General features: G+C 37.3%; 1 protein-coding gene across 6 annotated transcripts in view; it reads left to right on the plus strand.

The window, feature by feature from the left end:
- Positions 1 to 7,432: 7,432 nt before the first annotated feature.
- LOC150085949 (CUE domain-containing protein 1-like) overlaps positions 7,433 to 26,496 on the plus strand; it is a 153,257-nt gene continuing 134,193 nt past the window's right edge. For 3 of the 6 annotated variants that reach the window (XM_090373605.1, XM_090373603.1, XM_090373608.1), the window contains exon 1: positions 7,436 to 7,610. Coding sequence is in view for 3 of the 6 variants with exons in the window: in XM_090373603.1 (XP_090229729.1) it covers positions 7,583 to 7,610 (28 nt within the window). In the remaining 3 variants the exon portion in view is untranslated. Of the gene's footprint in view, positions 7,630 to 15,914; positions 15,934 to 26,496 lie in introns of those variants that run through there. The other 3 variants (XM_090373604.1, XM_090373606.1, XM_090373607.1) reach the window with 3 other exon arrangements.

Here is a 26,496-nt window from a genome sequence, read left to right on the forward strand (position 1 = left end):
GTAAAGTTTGAATTTTGAGGAAGAGAAAACAGTATGAGGACAGTTTTGTTATTGTGTTTCTTCCGTCTTTAAAGAAAAGAAGTCAGTTCATGGAGAGGGAAAGTTCTACAAGAATGATGATTCCAATATCATGATAAATTGATGCATAGTGTCATGAGATGAATATTGCATTCGGTTGAAGATGATTTGATTATAAGCTAAGAGATACATTAAAAGAAGCTTCTGATTAATTAGAGTATCAGACCCATAAAATTTTTACTTATAAAGGGAACAGAACGGTTAGTTCTCATCAGACACAAGCATTGTGTTTATCAGCAGTTTTGTTATGGATGATGCAGTGAGCACAGAGAATTAAAGGATACAGGTAGGGAACATGGAAAGAGAATTTGGAATTAAATTAAAAGCAAGAGCTATTTTCAGGAGAGTTGTTTTAAAAAAAAAAAAAAGTAAAAGAAGATAAGTACTAGAACTCTTATTTAAATTTGACCATTGAGGAAAATATTTTCTTATGGAACCTATATTATCACCCTCTTTCCACAAAACATGTTGCAATTGTATAGGCCAATTTTGAGAGGAAGGTTGCAGTGGATACTAGGGCCTTATGGGCGTACCCCCTAGTTTGCTTTTGTTTTCTCTCTCTCTCTCTCTCTCTCTCTCTCATTGCATGACTGAAATTTCACTACAAGAGAAAAGATTCTGAAAAAAAATATAAATGTGTCTATATATATAGTTAGGCTTTTTCTTTTGAAGATCGGATGAAATAAGTGGCCTGAGGATGGCTGGTTCCGCCCAGTCACTGCTTGTTTTGTCGTTCCTCCGAAGAGAAGAATAGAGTGTAATAAATAGTAACACCTGTGTTTCTAGCTGAAAATAAGAGGATCTTTCCTTGTACCATTTTAAAAGGATACTCAGCCTCATCCTGAGTTAAAGTTCTGAAACAATAAAAATCAGAGTTCTAGTTCCACAAATATTTTTTTTTGGAAAGAAATTTATCCACCAATTGGAACTTTATCACGTATGACATTAGAAATGTAAATGATATTGTATTAAGGTAAAGAGAGTTTTAATAGTACTCATACTTGGTCAATATCAACTACAATAAAAAGGGAACAGAAAGCAAACTGTTGAAGTATCAATCTTGTGCTCTTGCCTTTGATAATCCAAATAGCTGATGATTAAAATAGTGCACTGATTGAGAAGATCAGAGCTCATTTTCAAGTTTAGAGATTGGTTGTCAATTCCTTTTTTGGGAATCTTGTTAATCGGTCATGAATGACTTGTGTGTTGCTGTTTTGAAAATAAAGAGAAGAATCCATTTTTTTTTGAAAAAAAAATGAAAGGAAACAAAGAAGGTGACAGTTTTGGAAAGTGAACAAGTACAAGAAAAAGTGAGTGGAAAGTGTATAGATGAAGGGTAAAGGGCATGAGACCTCACCCCCTCTCCTACAAGTCAAAACAAAATGTGAAAAGATGAATAAAGGTTGTGAACATGACATTTGAACGTATTGAACAGAAAAAAGGGAAAGACAGAAAGAGAAAATGAGATCTACTTAACATTTTACCCTCTTCTTGCTCAGTTGCTCGAGGATATTTTTCAGGATGTCTTAGTTTTTAGGTGCATGACGGATGACTTTCCTCTGAAGGCATGCAAAAAGTTCTCCCATTCAGAACGGTAGTGAACATTTAGGCTTTTTCATGCTCTGACATGGTGTTGCAGTCAATAGTGAAGGACTATCTCCATGAAATCACTCAAGGAATATTAGGCTGTCTTCACAGCCGACAAGTGTACTCAGTGGCCTTAAACTTTAAGGATTTGTGAACCCAAGAACTCTCTCTGTCTGGAGAGTTAGTGAGATATCCACCATCAGAAGATGCTGAACAGTTAAACTATGTAATTGGTCAGTTAATGTAACTGTCTAAATTTCTACAGTCCAATTTGTAGTTTTATAACTTTGCTAGTTATAAGTTGGAACTTGCAGCCATATTTATTCAATGTATTCTTTAATTTTTGTCCTTTTGCAAAGAATTTGCAATTATATTTGAGAATTTATATTATATAGTCATTTAGTGTTTAATGCTTACTATGTTTCCCTTTAAAAAAAAAAAAATGAATAAATAAGTGAGAACTGTTCATGTGTTAGATAAAATTTTTTTTTGATGTTTGCTTGATATGTTTTTTAATACATTCATTATAAAAGAATGTCATATGTATTGAATATTTGTGTTGTCTCAGTTGTTAACTGTCATAATGAATAGTATATCTAGTGTCATATTATACTAATTATGTTAAAAAGAATGATGCCCACAATAACTACTTTGTAGTTTTTTAAGAGTTGTCTATGGTTTATCAAAACACCGATATTATATAGATATTAAACTCTTAATGTATTATGCCTTGAGCATTTAATTATTTTAAATATTATCTTATACACCTTTTGGCATCTCTCATATTGTGTGATTAACTTCACAACTGGGTCGTCATGTCTGCAATACTAGGGTACCTGCCAGCCCACTGATGATAGGCCAATAGCCTTGAAACATGTCTGGGTGGTGGTATTCACCCAGAATAAGTAACAATAGTGTTCTCTATTAGTGAAGCGTTACTTATTCGAGGTAGTGCATTATCATGGCAACTCGTCGTGAAGGCAGAGCACAATATGAGAAAGAGCAAATGATGCCCACAACAACTACTTTGTAGTTTTTTAAGAGTTGTTTAAGAGTTTTTTTAAGAGAGTTTTAGAGTTTAAGTGTTTCAAAACACCGATATTATATAGATATTAAACTCTTAATCTATTAACCCGTATTTGTGTCTGTAAATTGCGTTTGTTCTATGCTTGATTTGCCTGTTTTGCTGGACAAAAACACCCCAGATACTGGGAAGAAAAACCTTGCTATCTACGCCTGAGACCAACTAACTCAGCCACGGAGTGAAAAAAGCCAATTAAAGTTCCTCGCGTCATCGACGGGATTCGAACCCAGGCCTTTTCCACCCGGTGTGGGGAGGACGGTGACGATACCACTGTGCTACCCACACAGACTTAACCCAAGGGAAACTTACCAACTGTGTGATTCTACACTCCTGGGATATGGAAAGTGAAAAAGACCTGTGGGTAATTGTGCACTCAAATATGAAATTCGCTGAGCAGTGCAGACAGGTGCCAGGGCAGCACATGGAGTCTTGTCAATGATATATAGGAATTTTGCTAGCAGAGGCAGGAAGGTGATTATCCCGTTATATTATACTAGGCCGTGGTCAGGCCCCACCTACAGTACTGGAGGCCTCATTTTAGGAAGGATGTAGAATTGCTAGAACGAGTACAAAGAACAGCAACAAGATTGGTGTGGGGAACAAAGGGGAGCTCTTACCAAGAAAGGCAGAAATTCTGAAAATTGCAGTGCCTGGAGAGTAGGCACTTGCGAGTTGATCTGATTGAGGTGTATAAGGCCTTGAATGGATTGAGCAAGTGTAATGCTGATGGTATTCTTCCTCTTGCTCAGCGGAGCAATATGGCCTTAGTTGGTAATGCTCCTAAAAAAAAAATAAAAAAATCCTCTTGCTCAGATTAAGAACCTGAGGAGGCGCAGTTTCAAATTGAGGAAAGACAGTTGTAGAACAGATGTGCATAAATTTGCCTTCAGCCAGCGGGTAGTTGATTGGTGGCACATAGATATCCATTTTGTGTTGTGGAAGTTGATAGCCTAAATAAATTTAAGGCTGAGCTGGAGAGGCATAGGGAATGAATGGAGGAGGGGTGAAATAGGAGGGGTTTTTTGTTTTTTTTTTTTTCGGCTGATGCTGCATAAGCTTGCTTTCTTGCATCATATGCCTCTACTAATGCTAATGCTAATATACTGTCTGTAAATTGCGCGTGGTCTGTAATCGATTTTATATTGTCTGGAAGTAAAATTGATCTTCTGGGAGAAAAAACCATGCTATCTTCGCCTGAGACCGACTGACTCAGCCGCATTGTGAACAAAGGCCCACAAAAATTCCTCACATCATCGACAGGACTCGAACGTCGGTCTTTTCCACCAGTGTGGGATTGGACGCGATTTTATGTCTGCTAATAACGAGGGCAGGACGGCTACAGTCGAAGATACAAGAGATAAGGGTGAAGATAGGCCAACTAACCCAGTACCAAAGCGCCAACAGAGGAAAGAAACTAATCAGAAAAGTGAAGACCATACTTAAGAAAGACCACATCCACATAGTCGACATATTGCACTCAGTGTGTTTCTTAGGTGGTGCCAATAATTTCCCACAAAACAGCACTTAGTGGCACTGTGAAGATGCAAGACTCTGCAAAGCCAGATTAGCAAGAGTTATGTTGTAAAAGTAAGTTATGCGTTGTTCATCTAGCCATTTGATTACTTGGAGGTGCATTCACCCTCATCCTGTCAAGGAGCAATAGGGAAGTCTCTCTGGAATGGCCCCAAATGAAGAAAAAAAATAGAGATAATGGAAAAAGAGGAAATAAATGTGAAGGCTAAAGGGGGACACCAAGAGAAATGTCTCTAAGGCGAGTAGGAGCTTGGAATCCCTGTACCAGGTGGGATGCCCTCAAGAACGGTGGAAGGGGTGAGAGTGAAAGCGTGTATGCATGAATAGATAGACTTACCAGGAGTTCTTTTGAGGCTGCAGCATGTTGGGGTGCATGAACTATGTCACTGACAAGTGGATTTTCCGCCAAAGGAACAAGTTCAGTGATGTTTCAACCAAAAGGAGATTCTAAATAGGCCTGTGGAGGATTGTATTGAGGGATGACTATTCTGTCGGGGGGAGGTATCAGTCAAAACTGTTACATTAGGGTCACCTGGAAAGTTATTTCGTATACCCATGTGTATTGTATCTTTGAATTGCCTGCATTCTCTGGTCGATTTGTCTGTTTTGCTGTACGAAAAACTCTAGTTTCAGGGGATAATCCTTGCTATCTATGCTTCAGACTGACTTTCTCAGTCATATCTCAGTTGACCCATAAACGGAGAAGAGATATGTCGTCTCGTGGTTGGGGTCGATACAGGTCAGGATGCAGCTGACGAAGTGGTCAATGGTTAGGATAAGCAACTTTGTAATTACATCTTTATTAGTAATGGTCCATCGGTATTGCCACAGGATGTTTATTTCTTTCCAAATACGTTTGCTTTCTACTTTCAGTTCTGGTGCATGCTTATATCTAGGATTCTGTTGTTATGTTCTTCGTGATGTGTTCTGTTTGACTGCATAAAGAGAAGTGCAGATCTAGGGGAAGTTTCCATGTGATTACTTGGAGAGCACGTATTGATATGGTGCGGCATTCTCTAGACATGCGTAGAAGGAAGATTCGTTGGATCTTTCCCAGCCTGTTGATGATGGTCCTCGTCCACACAACGAACCCAGATTTGGCTCCACAAGTTATACTGGGTATGAAGACAGCACACTGTAAAGGAGGTGCAGAGTTCTTCTTTTTTGTCGTTAGCCATTTCTGCATTTCTGGTAACATGGTCTAACAAGGCTGTGTAGCGCTTAGTTGTTTCTTTGATGTAGTACAGATGCGGTAAGAAAGTGTACTTATTGTCCAAAGTTACACCAGGAATTTCACTGTCCCTCATATTGGAGAGGATGGCCGTCTAATCGTGTTATATCTTCGTACGTGAAGATTTCTCTTTGCTAAGAGTATTTTTGTCTTATTTGTGCTTATGCTCAACTTTTAGTTTGAAGGTCATGTGGCAAGGGCTTCAATGACAAGATTTCTCTGATCTCAATCGAGTCACTTGTGGGCGTCCATCTATAAGGATAACATAGAGGTGTGCTCGAATCTGTAGACTAGCCAATCATCCACCATCAGGTTCCAACAAAACTGGACCAAAATGGAACCTTGACGGCAGCCTCTGTTGGTATTCCTGGTAATCCGATTGAATGGGCTCTTGATTGTGATTTTCCTATTTGTGAAATAGCCATTGAAGCATTTGTAAAGATCAGGAGAACATTTCAATGGCCCTTTCCCGTATTGTTGAACTAGCACCAGACAGAGTCAAAGGCCCCTTTGCTCTTTGAAATATATAAAGATAGCTGTCATGTATGAGTGAAGACGACCAGACTGATCACTTTCGTCTTTCGCATTTCAAATGCTCTGAATTATGTGAACAGTGTAGCAATCTGATTTAAGCCCATATTGGTTGGGTGGGGGGTTTATTCCTTGTCTTCATATATAGGTAATAGCCTGGCTATCAGCAAGTGATATTATATTTGTTAATTATCATATTTGTGTCCCATGGTTCATGTCTCACCCAAGCGGGAAATAGACCTTCCTCATTCATTTTATTTAATCCCTTCAGTGCTGCATACACCCCAGTTCCTTCTCCCCTTAGATGTCTTGTTGTCTAAATTTCCTGTCTGCGCCAGTAGCACAGTGGTATCGTCACCGTCCTCCCCACACTGGGTGGAAAAGGTCCGGGTTCGAATCCCGTCGATGACGCGAAGAACTTTAATGGCCTTTTTTCACTCTGTGGCTGAGTTAATCGGTCTCATGCGTAGATAGCAAGATTTTTTCCCCAGAAGCTGTGGTTTTTCGTCCAGCAAACAAGCAAATCGACCAAAGAACACACGCAAGTTACAGACAAAATAAATATATAGGTAGATGAAATCATTTACAGGGGACCCTAATATCATAATTTGTTGTCTAACTTTACTGCCAAACCTTCTAAGCTGTTCTTCATATGCACACTGCGTTGGACTCGTCACCAGTCTAGTCGTCTTTTTCTGAACGGTTCCAGAAGTTCTATGTTTTTTTTAAAGTGTGGTCTAGAAGTTATCTACTTTTAGAAACTAAGAATGACCAATCTTAATCGAAGTAGTTATCGATAGGACTTACATTTACAGGGATGATCATGATAAAAAGCCAAGCGATCAATTGGTCTGGCTTTAGAAACTAAGAAAAGCAAATCTTAACCCAAGTAGTTATTGATGAGACTACAATTTACTGTAATGTTCATGATAAAGAGCCAAGCGATCAATTCTTTCATCGCTTGTTTTATTACTTCCTAAATGTTTATTGTTTTATGTACGATAAAAATTTAAACTATGTACAAAATAATATATATATATAAAAAAAATGCAAGTAGGTCATTGGTCTGGGCGTGTATTTAGACTATAAAGCGCTCCTCAGGTTAAGCGTTACTTATTCGAAGTAGTGCAATATCATGGCAACTCGTTGTGAAGGTATTCACAATATGAGATATAACTTAAAACGAAGCCGCTTTGCTAATATTTTGTTCATTCAGATTTGGCTATGTATTATTGATGCTTTCGCACTATACTTATACATAGTCTGGGCGTGTATATAACTAATTTTTATGATGCTGCGAAGACCACGAAGTGTTCAGTGTTGTTTTCTATTGCGATTGTTCACCGTTAGAGGTTCAATTTAGCCTCAGACCTGCAGTGCATATGCCAATACTGTATTTCTATTTCGCGACTTACATCATAGTGTTTGGGTATTAGTTAAATGGTTGGCATTTCAGTTATTTGAAGAGTGGAGTTAGAATATTCCGATTATAGCCGAAAAGCGGCTGAAATCTGAGATATGTTCGTGATTTGCTTTAAATGTGGATGATTAATTTACATATAGGAGGTAATCAGAATATTTTAATGTAGGTGTGGCTCTCGTTTCAAAATTGATACCAGTTATGTTTTAACTACATGATAATATGAACTAATCAGTAATGATTTCCTTTTAAGCTGGTGCGAAACTTTTTTTTTTATCAATGTGTGAACTCCATTCATGTAGTCCTAGAGATGCATTTAGAAGTAATATAGCAAAACACGCTTAACATTTTTTAAGTTAAGTATTTCCTGATTTCTGTATATTCCTCTACGTAAGGACACTTCCTTCAGGGGCTGCCTGTCAGGATTCACTCCCCCCTCCAACAAAAGACTACAGCCAAACGCAAAAAAAAAGGAGTAATTTTATCCAAGCTGTAGCCCTGACCCCATCCACCTCAAAAAAAAAAAAAAAAAAAAAACATACACAAACAGTTGCTGTTGTCTCTTGAAAAGTTCTCTAATTTGAAGTGAGATCCTGTTTATTCCATTTAGCAGAAACCAATTCAGCTTAGGAACAGAATTTGATTTTATATATTTCTTGTATATATGTATATCTGAAATGTGTTTTAACTCCTGAAATATTTTGTGTTTTTCTTTTGAACCAGTTGAAGTACCATTTATAATCTGTATTTCCGAATCTTATCATTTTTGCTTTATTTATGAATTGTCTAGCCTTCACATTTTTCATTATCAGATTTATTCTTTATATTTCAAAGCAAAAAAAAAAAAGTGCCCAGATATTATTACATTATTAGGTGGAGATAAATTAATGTAACTGGACATTTCTTGAAAGGTGGAATGCAAATTGGATTAAGTGATGATTATAAATAAACGTTCTTGTTTGTAATCTGGCAGAACCACTAGGTTGGACAGAAGAGTTTACATTATTTTCACAATGAATATAGTCATTAACACTATAATGTAAATTATATAATTTGTGTCCGCATATACTTTGATATTTTCATTTTCAACAGTGGAAATGTTTTGTTCGTTTTCCTTTTATAAGATTCAGGAAAAAAAATGTCAACCTTTTTCTCATATTCTGTATAAAAAAAATAGTTGCACTATTCTGCTTTTCACTCACTTGCTTTTAGCCCACATTGCCTTTTGTATTATTGAATATTTTACCTGATTTGTCCAAAATATCATTTAAGCAAAAAAAAAAAAATGTACACACACAATCTAGTCAGAACATTATAATCATCCATATGTTTTTTTAGGAAGTTGGCCATTCCTCCTCTCTTGGTGGCACATGTTGTGGTGAGAACTGGTAAATGTGATAATGCAGATTTTTGGCATGCAGCCCATACGAAATACTTGATTTACATGTGCAAGACTAATGCAAAGACATTAGCAGAGGCATATGATGCCCTCGCAGTTGCCTATTCTCCCAGGCTAACCCAATGAAGTACTAATCAGGTTAAAAGGAACAATTTAAATCGAAAGTAAATGCCTCTCAAACACATTGTACCATGTGAACTGGCATTATGACCAACGTAGTCCATGTGCCTCAACCCCAATACAAACTGAACCAAAAGCCTGTTCTCCAAATGCTGCAGTTTGCAGATTAAGCCTTTCTTGGTAAGACCTTTGTTGCCCCTCACCATTCACGTTACCTTTCTCTCTACCCGTTCCAGCAGCTCTGCATCCTTCTAAAATGAGGCCTCCAGACCTATATGCAGTATTTGTGTGACCTAACCATTGCCTTCTACAAGGGAAAACAAAAATGGGCCCAACACTCAGTTGGGGCACTCCACTAATAAAATATTAGTCCACGAAGAGGAGCGTCCATTGATTACCACTCTTTGTCTTCCACTTGGCCATCCCTTCAGCCATAGCAACAACTTGCTCTTAATGCCATACTTCTCCAATTTGTATGCAGTCTTCCATGTGTAACACCTTACCCCTGCTAGCAAAATTTCTGTATATAGTTGACAATACCACATGAGCTGCTCTTGTAGCCTGTCTTCACTGCTCAGAAAACTTCATATCTTACTGCATAATACCCTCAGGTTGTTTCAATCTTCACTATTCTAAGTGTAGTAATGCATAGTTGGTACATTACTCTGGGGTTACTAATATGGAGTTATATGGGATATTTTACATTTGTAAATATTAAACTTCAGTTGCCTCCTCTCAGCCCATCTGCCCAATTTTTCTAGATCCTGTTGCAGTATTGTCATTAATAACTCTGCCGACTTTCATATAGTCTGCAAAACTTGGACATAAAGCTTGATATGCTTTCATCAATATCATTGATAAATCTAGAAAACAAACATGGGCCCAACACTCAGTTGGGGCACTCCACTAATAAAATATTAGTCCACAAAGAGGGGCATCCATTGATTGCCACTCTGTCTTCCACTTGGCCATCCCTTCAGCCATAGCAACAACTTGCTCTTAATGCCATACTTCTCCAATTTGTATGCAGTCTTCCTGGTATAACACTATCAAAAACTTTCACAAAATCCAAGTATATGATATCAAAATTATTTTTTGCATCCAGTTCTTTTAACGGGAGAGCTTATTTCAGTAGGGATAGGATACACTTAAATAAAAAGGGAGCAAATATTTGCTGATGCTATCGAGGCAGTGTTAGGTGGGTTGGAAAACTGCTAGCTTAGGGGGGGGGATTTACAGACTAATAGATTAACAGTAACCACAGACAGATGTGAAAGTGATTCTTACACTGCTTCTATTGGAATTAGTAGCAACCTGGAAATGAGGTGTTAGGGATTTCAAGGTCTGCTGGGAGTCATAGAACAAGTAAATACATGGGTTGTGTTAGGATAACTAAGAGTAAGAATAGGTGCATGTATACTTGCGTGTACACCAATGCTAGGAGTATAGTAAATAAATTTGATGAATTTGAGGTGCTGGTGAGGGAATTTTGGGAGTATGATGTGTACAGAAAGGATAGAAGGGATTATACTGTTAGTTAAGAAACAACATCTAAGGAAGTGCATCCCATATCAACTGGACAGTGCAGTGTTGAGTCAGTTTCGTGTGACATTAGCACTGGAAGAGGAGTTTAGAGTAGGAGTGTGTTATAGGCCTAATGACTCTAATGAGTACAACAAACAACTGTACAGAGAAATAGTGGGCCAGTAAATCAGATTGTCTTATAATGCTGGACTTCAACTTCCCAGATAGACTGGAACTTGTGGGTTGGTCACTCGTACATTAGCAAGACTTATGTGGATTTATTGGATGATTGTTTTCTACAGCAGCATGTTCGAGAGGCAACCAGAGGGAGTAATAATCTTGAAATGATTTTCAGCAATGATTATTCATGCATTAAAAATATGCAGACAGAGGAATCACTAGGTGGGAGTGATCACAGTGTACTGCTGTGGGATTTATTTAAAGACGTAACTACCAACCGGTGGTAAAAAAAGGGAAGGATTTTTGCTTTTGTAAAGGTGACCATGGTGGTCGTCTCAGCATTTTTTTTTTTTTTTTTTAATTCTATACAGTAGGACTAACAGATGTTACAAACAGAAAATTCTAAATGGGAAGCATTCAAGGAATTAATCTTGGAAGCTACTAGGCTTTGTATACCAAAGCCTAGTAGCTTCCAAGATTAATTCCTTGTGCAAGGTTTAGGCCTAAATTGATGTCAGATGAACTAATGAGACTCGTGGCAGAGAATAAAAATGCATGGGATGCATATAAATTGTCAGGAGATGTAGATGCCTATGGTAGGTATAAGATAGTGTGCAATCCAGTCACAAAGGATGTTAGGCAAGTAAATGCAGAGTACGACAAGTCTTTGACAAAGGATGTAAAAAAAGAGAGTAATAACTTGTTTACTTATGTGAGCTCTAGAAGGAATGGGATGAATCAGATTGGTTTTTGATCTCAAGGGTTTGATTATTGAGGATTCTGCTCAGGTAGCTGTTAAACTGAATGAGTATTTTTCATCTACAATCACACAGGAGGAATTCTTTAGGGAAGTGGAGGCCAGTAGCTTATCAAACTGTAACACAGAGTTAAATAATTTTGTGATAACTGAGAGCAAAGTGGAGAGGAAATTACTGAAGTTAAACATAAGAAAGGCACCTGGAGTGGATGGGATTTATCCAGTTATATGTAAGGAGGCAGCAAAGGAAATAAGCAGGCCCTTAGCCATGATTATGAGGGGTCCCCACGAACTGAAGATGTGCAAATGTATCCCCAATTAACAAAGGGGGATTGCAATGTGACAAGAGTAATTACAGGTGCTTATTAGTTTAACTTCTGTTCCGGGAAAAACATTGGGGTCATTGGTTCAGGACGCACTGCAGGATCATCTTGACAAGACTACTGTTATAGTTCAGACACTGCATGTGTTTTTTACGGAGAAGTCTTGTTTGGCCAATTTTATTAGATACTATGATGTCATCACAGAGGAACTGAATTCAAAAAATATAATTTTGATATTATATACTTGGATTTTAGGAAAGCTTTTGATACTGTTGTACATGAACGAATACTGTACAAGTTGGAGCAGTATGGGATTAAGGGCAAGTTGCTACAATGGATATAAGGATGGTTGAGTGGGAGAAGACAAAGTGATAATCAATGGACACTGCTCTTCATGGACTTATGGTATTGCTGGAGTTCCCTAGGGGTCCACATCGGGCCCATTTTTGTGTTCTGTATTTATCAGTCATATTGATGAAGGTATATCAGGCTTAATGTCCAAGTTTGCAGATGATACAAAGGTTGGTAGGGTTGTTAATGCACTAAGGATGGTACACTACTCCAACAGGATCTAGAAATGTTGAGCAGATGGGCTGAGAGGTGGCAACTGATGTTTAACTTTGACAAATGCAAAGTAGTGCATATGGGTAGCAGTAACTCCAGAGTAATGTACCAACTGTGCTGGCCCTTAGTGCCAAGCGATTTATAGTGTGTTTTTCTAGTGTTTCTCTAGTGCAAGTACTAGCTTTTTTTTCATTAACCCTTCTCCACTTGCAATGTTACTACTGACTACTTGTCTTCACTGCTTCCCTCGCTAGCAATATTACTGTTACCTCTGCTATCAATATTACTGTTACCTCTGCTAGCAATGTACTGCTTTCTGATCACTTGGTCACTGGTTGGCACTTGCTGCCTCCACGTGGTGGGGCTGGTAACCCAGGAGAAGGAAGTCCGTCTCCCAGGTCTAAAAGGAGCAACAATGGATTGCGCTGATTATCCACCAGGCTCTCATCATACTGACACTCATAAAAGGGAACACGATATAGGTCTTTCAAAAAGAATGAGAACGGATTCTAACAAATCAGAACCACCACTGTTTCTGATAATGCATTCGTTATCAACTCAGCTGTTAAGCAGACTCTCCTCCTTTGTTATCCAAAGATGTCTCGAAAATGCTGCAGGTATACCAAAAATGGTAAAACGACTTCAGTCAGGAGACCTATTAATTGAGACTACACGAGCAAAGCATTCTGAATTATTATTAAAAATGTCTTCTATAAGTGGAATCCCAATCAAAGTTTCTGATAATGATTTGTTATCAACTCAGCTGTTAAGCAGACTCATCCTTGGTTATCCAGAGATGTGTCGAAAATGCTGTAGGTACACCAAAAATGTTAAAATGACTTCAGTCAGGAGACCTATTAATTGAGACTACACAAGCAAAGCATTCCGAATTATTATTAAAAATGTCCTCTATAAGTTGGATCCCAATCAAAGTGATGCTACATAACACATTGAACTCTTCAAAAGGAGCGATAAATGAGTGGGATCTATTGAATGTCACCGAGGGGGAGATAGGTTGGGAATTACAAGAACAGAAAGTGATACAAGCAAGGCGAATTGTGATCCTGAAGGATGATAAACTTGTTCCAACAAGAAATATTATTTTGACATTTAGTACACCTAATTTGTCAACTTCAGTTAAGGCAGGGTATCTGTGCTGCCAAGTCTGTTCATATATTCCGAATCCCGTAAGATGTTTCAAATGCCAAAAATTTGGTCATTCTCAAACGACATGCAGAGGCAAAATTATATGTCCTTATTGTGGGTCAAAAAATCGTGCTCAAGCACAGTGTACAGCAAAGTCTCCTGAATGTCCAAATTGCAAGAGGAATCACCCAGCTTTTTCGAAATCATGTGACCTGTGGAAAATGGAAAAAAAGGTTAAGGTATAAGATTGAAAATAAAGTATCATAGCAAGAAGGCAAGCCAAGGTAACTATGCCAAAATGTAGCTATGCGTTTGCAACACAAAATTGTCAAGCTGTCGCAACTGAAACAGAAGTGTCAATCCCACTTAACACATCCTTTGCAGAATGGGCATGATCTGTACTGTTGACAAATCAGCTTACTAAGAAACCTGTTTCAGTTGATGAAACAAACAATATCCCAATCTCAATTCCATCTAAAATTACATCAAGTGATAAAGTACAAAAGAAACCGCAAAGACAGTGCACCACTGAATCGTCACAATCAAAGAACGTGGACAACGAAGATGTAAATGCACCAGAAGAAACAATCCTTGATCTTCAAGCAGAAGACGACATGGAGATTGGATGTTCACCGATTGGAACTGATGGTAGAAGAGAGAGTGCAGATTATGGATGCCCTTCCTTCCTTTCCTAGAAAGGAAAAGACTAAATATGATCGTCAAAAGCAAACTGCTCCCTCTCACAAGAAACAGACAGACTCATCTTCCCCCTCTAAAACCAAATAATGCAGCATATTGTACAATGTAATTGCAGAGGTTTATGAAGTCTAATGTGATATCTACAATTTGAACTCACGATATAACCCTATAGCCATTTGCTTACAAGAGACTAACTTAAATCCACAGGTAACTTATATGATTAAAAATTATACAGCCTACAGAAAAGAAATTCTTCAAGCTGAGGCATTGCAATTCTAGTGAATTGTAAAATACCAGCTAGAAACATTCCACTTCAGACCCACTTAGAAGCTGTTGCAGTACATGTAACAGTGGGACAAACAATAACTCTAGTCTCATTATACCTTTCACCTAACAATATCTACAGATTGAAAGAATTAGATCTTATAAAACAAATACCATCTCCTTTTTGTCTTCTTGGTGACTTAAATGCACATCATCCACTATGGGGATCTGCTCACATGAATTATAGAGGACACTTGATAGAAAAGCTCAGACCAACTGAACCTAATATTGCTGAACACTGGTCATAACACCTACACTCATCCCTCCACGGGATCTATGTCAGTAATTGACTTAACCATTTGTTCCCCTCAATTATTTCCCATTATAGATTGGACAGTTTAAATGATCTGCACAACAGTGATCATTTCCCAATTACAGGTAGTTCCTGCTTTAAGAGTTTTTTTTTTTTTTTCAAGTATCAACAAAATCGAAAATAAGAACATTGATTGCAAAAAAATGAATGTTAAACATTCATAAATATTGCATTTCAAACCATGCGCACAGCTATACGATACAGTGTAACCCGCTTTACGATATTAATCCATTCCAGAGACACCATCATATCGTGAAAATATCGTAATGTGAACCCAATAACCCATTGTTTTTTGGTAATTTGTTCCACGACCTCAGAAGTTGAAATTTTCACTAGATAACTCTCTAAACAGTCGTTTTCATAGTGTAAATTGTATTCGTTACCAATTCAAATCATTAAAATGTACTATACTTTCATCGTTATCATATGTTCTGTTATAAGAACCAATTTTGAACGGCCTTCTGATATTTTTCTAACATATTTATGGAGGTCACTGCCATAGAACGCCGACTGGGCTAGCCAGGTGGATAAAGTGCCTGCCTGCCAACCCAAAGGTTGCGGGTTTGAATCCCGCCTCGGGCTTGGATCAGAGTAAAATGCAAAAACTTTACGAAGTGCATTATGGCCACAGAAGCCGATGCGCTAATTAATAATAATAATAAAAAAAAACTGCCATAAAACAATAAAAGCAATTTGCACTTTCCGGTTTATTGGGCTTTTCTGTTAGAGCAATCAATTATAAAAAGGTAGTAAACTCCATGTTATTGCATTTGCAAAAATACCGATAGCTGGAATTGTGTGGTTTTTTACGCTATTATGGTGAAATGTGTTTCCCCTTTACTGAAATCTTCAATCATATAAAAAACAAAATTTCAGAATCTTCTCTTCATTCTTTTTTTTTTTTTTTTTTTAAAGCTTCGTAAACTTGTTACTCTGTGCAAATCGTGTTAGTTGCAATTTGTGTGTTCCGTTATAAAAAACAAGGCTTATGCATGCTATTGAAATTAAAAAAAGAAAAGAGAAGATTATCTTGGAAATAAATGCCTCTTGAAGCATTTCTGAAGACGACGACTCCGGCAACAAATCAACGAGTGCCGAGCCAATAATGAGTGATCAACAGGTGTGTATTTAGTCGATGATGATGGTGAAGAATAAACATTAACATTTGAAATTCATAAATAATTTCTTTATTATTATAACTTGCTTGATTTTGCAGGCTACGTTTTTATTTCTTTGGATAAATCAATTATTGTTTAAACATAAAAACTAATTAGCTAACTAATTTCATTATTGATAACATAACCCCTCTATTTAACATTGTCTATGGGAAATAAATTCCCGATTTACGAGTGCGTGCTAGGAACAAATTAACTTGTAAAGTCGGGAACTACCTGTATATGCAGAATTCAAACAATGCAGATGCTGTGCCCTGATCATCGGGTAATATGGAAATTCTCTAAAGCAGATTGGGAAAAGTATTCTACCTCCATCCCCTTTGATAAACAATTGACAAGACTAGCATCCATTGACAATGTAACTGAGCACATTACTATATAAATACTGGCAGCAGTATCTGAAGCAATACCACACTCTTCTGTTTTCAAACACAGACACCTTAAACACTGGTGGAATGATGCTTGTAACATAGCAAAAAGAGAGAGAATTAAAGCCTGGAATCTGTTCTGTAACTTTCCAACCACCAGCAACCTAATTCAATTTAAAAGGCTTAAGGCAAAAGCACAACAAATCAGAAGAAAAGCCAAAAAAGATTCATGGATACAGTTTGCCTCCTCTATCACAAAGGATACTAGCAGTCTAATTATTTGGAAAAAAAATTGACAACTAAATGGTAAATATCTACCAGTTTCTGTTCCAGTCTTAACCAAGAATGGACAAGGAATATCTTCACCACAAGAAATAGCTGACGCACTTGCAGAGAGTTTCTCTGAAACGTCTGCCATTACAACTTATGATGCTTCCTTTTTACAAATCAAAGCTTTAGCAGAAAGATAAAAGATTAATTTCCAAACTACTCTGTCTCTTGCCTACAATCAACTTTTTTTTTTTGTCTACTTGAACTCCAAACAAACAGCATTAAATAGATCACCTAATAGTGCTGCTGCTGGAGTTGATGGAATCTTTTATGTAATGCAAAAGCAACTAAACAATGCAGATTTGAATTTACTAATAACTTTCTTTAACCGAATCTTTCTTGAAGGTACATATCCCTCTACCTGGCATCATTCCGTTATTTTAGCCTTTCCCAAACCTAGAAAAGATCAGTCACTCCACAAAATTACCGACCAATCTCCCTCACCTGTTGTCTAGGTAAGACTCTACAAAGGATAATACACAGATGACTTACCTAGGTTCTTGGAACCGACAAGCTGCTAAACAACAATCAGTTTGGATTCCGACAAAATAGAACCACTTTGGATCTCATGGTGAAAGCAGAGACTAATATCCATAATGCATAAGTATAGTGCGAAAGCATCAATAATGCTTATGTAGAAAATGAATCTTGTAATGGTAAGTTTGGATATTGAAAAGGCTTTTGATACAACCTGGAGGTATGGCATATTACAAGAACTTTACTCCCAAGGATTGTGAGGACATTTACCAAAATTCATTCAAAACTTTCTTCAACACAGAACCTTACAAGTACATTACTGAACAGTGCTTTCTCATATCTTTACTCAGAAAGAAGGGATCCCATAAGGATCAATACTTAGTGCTATTCTTTTTTCACTTAGACTGAACACCATAACTCAGAACATTCCCAATACTGTAGAACTATATATGTACACTGATGATCTCACTATATCTTGCAGTTCAAAAAATATTCATACCACAGACAGCTATAACTCTCCCTAAATAAGCTAGAAATACGAACAATGCAAAATGGATATCGTATGTCTGAACAAAAAACAGTTTCACTTCACTTCTGCAAAAAATGCAAGCTGCATCCAGAACCAGAACTTCGGCTAAAGAATCACATGATCCCTCTCACCAGTAATCTTCGTTTCCTAGGTTTGATGTTGGAAACCAAACTTAACTTTGTTTCTCACATAACATATCTCCAAACTGTCTGCCTGAAAACTTAACTTGCTCAGATCCATTTCTGCCATGAAATGGGGTGCTGATAGATACTCTCTTCTACATCTGTATTGTGCATTTATCTAAATTTGGTGCTGTTTCAGATTTGGTTCAGCTAAGAAAAGTGCCCTGATTAGACTCAATACCATTCAACACAGTGCACCCTCCAAACTGCTCTAGGAGCGTTTAGAACATCCCCTGTCCAAAGTCTTTATGTAGAGTACAAGAACCTCCACTTTTCCTTAAAAGGAAAATGCTGCTCCTCTCCACCAAATACGAAGGATGCGGAAAGGTCAGGGAATGACCACCGCATGTCCCCGGAGCAATATGACCTTAGTTTCTAAATAAACAAACAAAGCTGCTCCTCAATTAAGCAGCCAAAATTCGAAGTCTTCCAACTCATACTCTTTGACCGATGCTTTTGAACTCAGGATGGACTGCAGTCTACAACAGCAGACTGGCAGAATATAGACCCACTGGTATTCGTCTAAAAGATTTATTGCATACCCAGAACTTTCAATTTGACAATATACATCAAGAGACCGATGCACGTCATCCACCCTGATCTGTAAATCTCATTCACTGTGGTACCTATTTTCATCAATGGGGTAAGTAAGAAATGTCTTGAAAATGAAAATATTAAACAACTTCATAAAGACCATGCACTCAACAATGCTCAAAGTTCCCTAATATATACAGATGGTTCGAAAACACTCTGCCGTTGGTGCCACGACTGTCTTTTCTTCTTTTACAGTTTCCATATCACTACCAGTTGAATGTAGCAGTTGTACCACAGAATTATGCGCAATAAAATTAGCCTTAGAGAATATTAATACTCTCTACAATGCTAGCAGTGTAATATACACAGATTCCATGAATAGTCTCTGCATTGAACAGTAAGTTTTCAATATCCATCCTATCATAAAACAAATCTAATGACAAATGTAAAGTACTATATATGGGAAACAGCAACCCCAGAGCAACATATCAACTCTGTGGTACTACACTGACAGTGGTAGAGAATGAAAGGGACCTGGGGGTGGTTGTGCAGGCAGATATGAAGTTTTCTGAGCAGTGCAGACGGGCTGCAAGAGTAGCTCATGGTGTATTGTCAATGATATATAGGAATTTTTCTAGCAGGGATAAGGAGGTGATTATTCCCTTGTATAAGGCAATGGTCAGGCCACACCTAGAGTACTGTATACAGGTCTGGAGGCCTCATTTCAAGAAGGATGTAGACTTCTGGAACGAGTACAGAGAAGGGCAACAAGATTAGTGAATGGAACAAAGGGGTGCTCTTACGAAGAAAGGCTTAAGTTTTGCAAATTACAGTGTCTGAAGACTAGGCACCAGCGAGGTGATCTGATAGAGGTGTATAAAGCCTTGAATGGTTTGAGCATGCTCAATGCTGATGGGATTCTTCCTCTTGCTCAGAATAATCACCTGAGAGGGCATAAATTCAAATTGAGGAAAGACAGATGTAGGATAGCTGTGCAGAAATTTGCCTTTAGCCAGCGGGTGGTTGGTTGGTGGAACAGACTTTCATCCCTTGTCGTGGAAGTTGATAGCCTAAATAAGTTTAAGGCTCAGCTGGACAGGTATTTCGAACGAACAGAGGGGTGAAGTGGAAGTGGTTTTTTTTTTTTTTTTTTCTTTGGCTGATGCTGCATAAGCTTGCTTTCTTGCATCAATTGCCTCTACTAATGCTAATGATTTATCAAACATTATCCAGTAGAGATAGTGAGGTCATAATCCCACTGTATAAATCTTATCCTGTTTAAATCATCTACGAAGTAAAAATCACTCAGTGAAATTTTGCTGGATCCCAGGGCATTGTGGTATCACGGGTAATGAGAGAGCAGATTAGGCAGCCAAACAACTGAACAGTACAACACCAGTGAAATACCAAGTGCCATATATAGCTTATTTAAAGCGTATTAAAAAAATTTTTCTGTACAATTCAGTGGTCCGAAACCTGGAAGTCACAAATAAATAACAAATTGCTCCAAATCAAAGAGAAACCAGAATTATGGAATTCTAGCTATAGGCAAAACAGACAGGAAGAGGTTGTACTAGTGAGATTACGTATGATTTGTGTAACTTCTAATTTTTACTGTGCTTGATTTGCAATTTATGCAGGATGCAACAGTGTTGTTTACTGCAGATGAACTTTCTTCAGTTAACACTTTAAAAATGTCATCTACAGTGGCTTGATATTATTATTGTCACTTTGGTCCATTTTGAATAAAGAGTATTAAAATAAATGTAAATTTAAAAAAAAAAAAAAATTGCAACTAAGTCAACACAGCACTATCACAAAGGAAAAAATACTCTACACTTGGAAGAAAAAAAAAATTCCACTTAAAAAAAATATTTTCCAATTAATCAAGGATTAGATAATTAGTAAAATAATGAATTAACAAGAAAAGAATCTTGAAAGAAACTGGTTTACTCTTTCAAAGCAAAGAAAGAACTGAGGTGATGATGAAACCATGATTGAGTGAAATGCATGTGTTTACAATCCTACTAATACTAAGTTAGAAGTAACAGGTTTTTTGTTGTTATATACTTGTTTATATACGACAATTGTTTATATACTTAGCAACCGCAGGGGCTTGCGTCTGGTGAGTATGGGGTTGGCACTTCCAGGTCCTAAGCTGGATATCATCATTCTTCTGTGTCTTGGCAATTCCCTTCTCTCTCTCTCTCTCACACACCTAGGGTAACTCGAATTTTTTTTGGTTGGTGCAGCATAAGCCTCAGGCTTCCTTGCGCTATACGGCTAATAATAATAATTAGCATTAGTTGAGGCATATGATGCAAGAAAGTAAGCTTATACAGCATCAGCCAAAAAAAAAAAACAAAAACCTTCCCATTTCACCCATCTTGTCACTCCAAATGTTTGTCTAGTTTAGCCTTAAATTTATTTAAGCTATCAACTTCCACAACAACAGGTGGAAGTCTGCTTCAACAATCAACTACCTGCTGGCTAAAGGCAAACTTTTGCACATCTATTCTACAACTGTCTTTCCTCAGTTTGAATCTATGTCCCATCAGGTTCTTAATCTGAGCAAGCGGAAGTATCCCGTCAGCATTGAGCCTGCTCAAACCATTCAAGGCCTTATATACACTCAATCAGATCACCTTGCAGGTGTCTAGTCTCCAGATGCTGCAACTTGCAGAACTTAAGCCTGTCTTCGTAAGCACACCCCTTCTTTCCTCTCACCAATCTTGTTGCCCTTCTCTGTACTTGTTCTAGCAACTCTACATCCTTCCTAAAATGAGGCCTCCAGACCTTTATGTAGTACTCAAAGTGTGGCCCGAACATTACCTTCTACAATGGAATAATCACCTCCTTGTTTCTGCTAGCAGAGAAAGGAGGTGATCATCCTTTTGTATAAGGCAAACAACTGCTCAGAGAACTTCATATCTGACTGCACAATTATCCCCAGGTCGTTTTCATTCTCCACCTCCCTGAGTGTAGTACCACACAGTTGGTACATTTTTCTTGGATTACTGCTACCCATATGCAGTACTTTGCATTTTTCAATGTTAAACTTCAGTTGCCACTTCTCAGCCCATCTGCCTAACTTTTCCAGATCTTGTTGCAGTGGAATGCATCTTTACTGTCATTAACAACCCTGCCAACCTTTATATCATCTGCAAACTTGGACATTAAGCCTGATATACCTTCAATATCATTGATAAATACACAAAACAACATTGGGCCCAGCACCGAACCCTGGGGGACTCCACTAATAACATTAGTCCTTGTAGAGCAGTGTCCATTTATTACCTCTCTGCCGTCTCCCACTCAACCATCCTTTTATCCATTGCAGCAACTTGCCCTTAATGTCATACCACTCCAATTTGTACAGCAGTCTTCCGTGTGCAACAGTATCAAAAGCTTTCCTGAAATCCAAGTACAGGCATACCTCGGTTAACTTTACCTCTGATAACGAAGCTTCGATATAACGAAGTCCGCAACTTCAAGCCCCATTTAACATAAAAAAAATATTCCAGTTTAATCACCTGAAATCTAAACAAACTGAAGAAATTACGGAAACCTTTGGGGCTTCTCGTGGTTGGTTCGAGAAATTTAAAAAAAGGGCCAGGATTCATAGTGTAAAATTAACAGGAGAAGCTGCAAATAAGTTTCCAGAAAAACTAAAGGAAATAATTGAACGTGAAAATTTTCCACCAAATTTGGTGTTCAGTGTTGACGAAAGTGGTTTGTTCTGGAAACGGCTACCAACAAAAAGCTTCATTTCTATTGAAGAAAAATCAGCTGCTGGGTTCAAAGCAGCAAAAGACCGTTTAACGTTACTCTTTGGATCAAATGCCTCTGGCGATTATAAATTAAAATTGTTATTAGTTTACCATTCAGAAAATCCGAGGGCGTTAAAAGGTAACATAAAAATGAATTTACCTGTAATATGGAAAGCAAATAGAAAAGGGTGGGTTACCAAGGAGTTATTTACTGATTGGTTTGTTAACCACTTTTGTCCTGAAGTAAAACGGTATTGTCAAAAAAACAACTTTGAAGAAAAAGCTCTTTTGTTGTTAGACAATGCTCCGGGACATCCTACTGATCTTAACACGTTGGACACATGCATTCCTGTCAAAGTTGTGTTTCTTCCAGCAAACACAACTTCCCTGATTCAACCATTGGATCAGGGAGTAATAGCATCATTTAAAGCTTATTATCTGCGTCGAACATTAAGCAATTTAACTGAACTAGAGGATAAAGAGGAAATGACAGTTAAAACTTTTTGGAAAAACTACACCATTAAAAACGCAATTGAAAACATTGATAGTTCTTGGAAAGAAGTCACTAAGAAATGCTTAAATGGAGTTTGGCGCAAAATATGGCCAGAAGTTGTACTAGAAGAAGAAAATAACATCCAAGAAATTAGAAATGAAGTTATCCAGATGGCTCAATCAATAGGTTTCGAAAATGTCGATGAAGAGGATGTTAGAAATTTATTGAATGCAGAAGATGATGGTTTTTCAGTGGAAGATTTAGAAAACCTTGTTAGCAACGAAGACGAAGTTAAAGAAGTTCCTCCCGAAAAAGTGTTAACAACCAAAGATTTAAAAAGGTGCTTTAAATGACATTGAAAACGTTTTAAATTTTTTTAGTGAAAAAAAGTAAAAAAAGTAAAGTGCAGCCATTATCAACCCACTGCAGGGTGGAAGCCTCCTCAACAATTAATGCTGAGGGAAATGGACCATAATCTGCCACGCTGGTCCAGTGCGGGTTGGCAGATCGACCGTATTCAGCAGGCAGGGGCTTGAACCCCGGTCTACTCAAAGAGCGTGTGCTACTGCACTCCCGCTCCTGCCCACTCGGCTACGGAGGCCGTTTTAGTGAAAATGATCCTGATTTAGGAAGAAGTTTTATTGTTAAGCGATCAGTGTTAAATGCAATAACTCCGTATAGGCAATTGTTAAATGAAAGAGAAAAAAAGCATAAGCAATCAACTTTAGACTCATATTTTAAAATGTGATTTCACTTTGTATGTAAGTTGACTGTTTATTTAATAAAACTTTTCTTTGTTCGAAAAAAAAAGCTTTTACTTTTCTTTACGTAGGAACGTATCCCTATTCTGGCCATAGTATTTTTACCTCTGAAAACGAAGTTTCGCTTAACGAAGTAATTTCGTGGAACGCATCCTATTTGTTATTCGAGGTACGCCTGTATATGATATCAAAATTATTTTTTGGATCCAATTCCTTTGTGACCACATCATAGTATCCAATCAAATTGGTCAGATCCGACTTCCCCTTAACAAACCCATGCTGTGTCTGAACTATTACTGCAGTCTTGTCTAGGTGATCCTGTATCAACTCTTTAACCAGTGACTCCATTATTTTCCCCGGAACAGAAGTTAAACTAACAGGTCTATAATTATTTGACCTTTGTGAATTGGGGTTACATTTGCACATCTCCAGTCCATGGGGACCTCCCCTAATTCTAAGGATGCTCCCATAATTATGCAAAGGGTTTGCTTACTTCCCTTGCTGCCTCCTTCAATATAACTGGATAGATTCCATCTGCCCCAGGTGCCTTTTTTATATTTAACTTCAACAATTTCTCCTCCACTTTGCTCTCAGTTATTTCAAAATCACTTAGCTTCCTGTTAGAGTTTGATGAACTTCTGGCATTCCCCTCCTTGTGTGAATAACTCCTCATGTGTGAATGTAAATGAAAAAAATACTCATTCAGTTTATCGGCTATTTGAGCAGGATCATCAATAGTCAAACCATCTATGTTAAGTGTAGCAATCTGATTCATTCTCTTCCTTCTAGAGTTTACATAATCAAAGAACTCTGCTGTTTTTCTTTGCATCCTTTGCCAAAGATGTCTCGTAATCGTCATTTGTCTGCCTAACCTTCTCTGTGACTTGATTACAGACTAGCTTATATCTGCCATGCCATTGGCTTCTGTGTCACCTAATAATTTATATGCATCCCATGCATTTTTCTTCTCTGGTACGAGCCTTATTAATTCATACGTTATCCATTTAGTCCTGAACCTTGAACAGTATTTCTTTGTTGGTATGAAAAGCCTAGTAGCCTCCAAGATTAAGTCCCTGAAGGCTTCCCATTTAGAATTCACTGTTGGTAACATCAACAACTGATCCCACTGTATAGAATTAAAAAACTGTCAAGGCCACTGAAGTCACCTTTATGAAAACAAAAACCCTTTCCTTTACCTTTGATGGTAGTTACACCTTTAAGTAAATCCCACATCAGTACACTTTGATCACTGTCACCTATCGGTTCCTTTATCTGAAAATTCTTTATACATGAATAAACACTGCTGATAATCAGATCAAGAGTATTACTCCCTCTGGTTGCCCCTCGAGCATGTTGCTATAGTAAACAATCCTCCAATAAATCCACAAATCTTGCTAGTGTATGAGTGACCAATGCACAAGTTCAGTTAATATCTGGAAAGCTAAAATCCCTTATTACAAGACATTGATTTAGTGGCCCACTCTATTTTTCTATACAACTCTTCTTTGTTCTCATCAGAGTCATTACGCCTATAACACACTCCTCTCATTTTACCTTTCTCAGTGTTTGTCACACCAAACAGACTCAAACATTACACTGTTCACCCATGTCAACTGGATGCACTTCCTTAGATTTTTGTGTTTCTTAACTAACAGCAAAACCCCTCCTCCCTTCCTACCCTGTGTATCTTGTCTGTATACATTGTACTTCCCAAATTCCAATTCTGCACTGCTTATATCTGTGTGACACCATGTCTCTGATATCCCAACAATATCTGCCTTTGATGCCTTGATCAGCACTTCAAATTAATCAAATTTATCTACTGATAAATACTTGTAGAATGATAAGCGATATGAAAAGGAAGGTGCTGTATGTAACATACAGAACCTTCTTTTCATAATATAAACAAGTGTTTAAATGTCAATAACTATACTGCTCTCTCCTGTAAGCCTAAACATGCTAGTTAATAGCAATTCAAATGGAAAAAATGTAATAAATAAATTATTTTAGTGAGAATTTTAAATCTTATATGAGAATAATTCTGTATTACATTATTAAATAAATGCAAATTAAAAACATTCTGAATTAACTACTACGTGGACACAGAGGAGGAAAAATTCTTGGAAAGCATTGGGGCTTGAACTTAAAGGAAAATTTTAAAAAAATTTTGTATTTATAACCGCGTTATAAGAGCCATTTCTCATAATAGTGTTAAAAAAATAATCTGTTTTAAATGAAACCATTTTATAGCAGGATGCAGTGTGTTTCATTTGTTTCTTATTATTCAGTTTCTTATGATAATCAAGATAGTCAATTAATGAAATTAAGTTTTTCAAGTGTGTGTTTTTAGTAATATTTTCTTAGTCTGAATAAAATCTATGAATAATGAATACTATTTTTTTTTAACGAATAAAGAGAATAACAAAAAAATTAATGATGAATAAATGACTAACGAATAAATTTTTATTCAAATAAATATTTGAATGTCGAACTCTGGCAGAATAAGGGGGAAAAGCCACAGGATGGCCATTTTCATTTGTGCAAACTCAAATGCTGTAAAGGGGAGTATAGGCGTGGTATCACTAACTTTTTATCATAAATTAATAGGAAGTCTTCCATCACATAAAGCACCCATTAGATCCAAAGGTGAGCTGGTGCACTATTAATTTCTCCAAATGAAAGATTAATGATTGAACCTTAACTCAGCAGTGGTGGTGTGACCATTTGTAGCAAAGACAGTGGCAGGGCACCTGACAAGTGTCTGTTTTCTTTTTAATTCTGCTTGAACTGTGCTAATATTTCATCTTTTCTTGATGGATTTCAATATTTATTTTGTGTAACTTTCATTTTTAATTCTGAAAAAAAAAATTTTTTGCTGAAAATTACAAAAAAAAACCATTTTAAAAGTAATTAAAAAACTCTCTCTCTCTCTCTCTATTGAATATATATATATATATATATATATATAAAGTAAAGTGCAGCCATTATCAACCCACTGCAGGATGGAAGCCTCCTCAACAGTTCATGCTGAGGGAAATGGACCATAATCTGCCACGCTGGTCCA

The sequence above is a fragment of the Mastigoproctus giganteus genome, chromosome 5, assembly GCF_048544385.1.
Source record: "Mastigoproctus giganteus isolate SK-2022 chromosome 5, ASM4854438v1, whole genome shotgun sequence".
NCBI lineage: Eukaryota > Metazoa > Arthropoda > Arachnida > Uropygi > Thelyphonidae > Mastigoproctus > Mastigoproctus giganteus.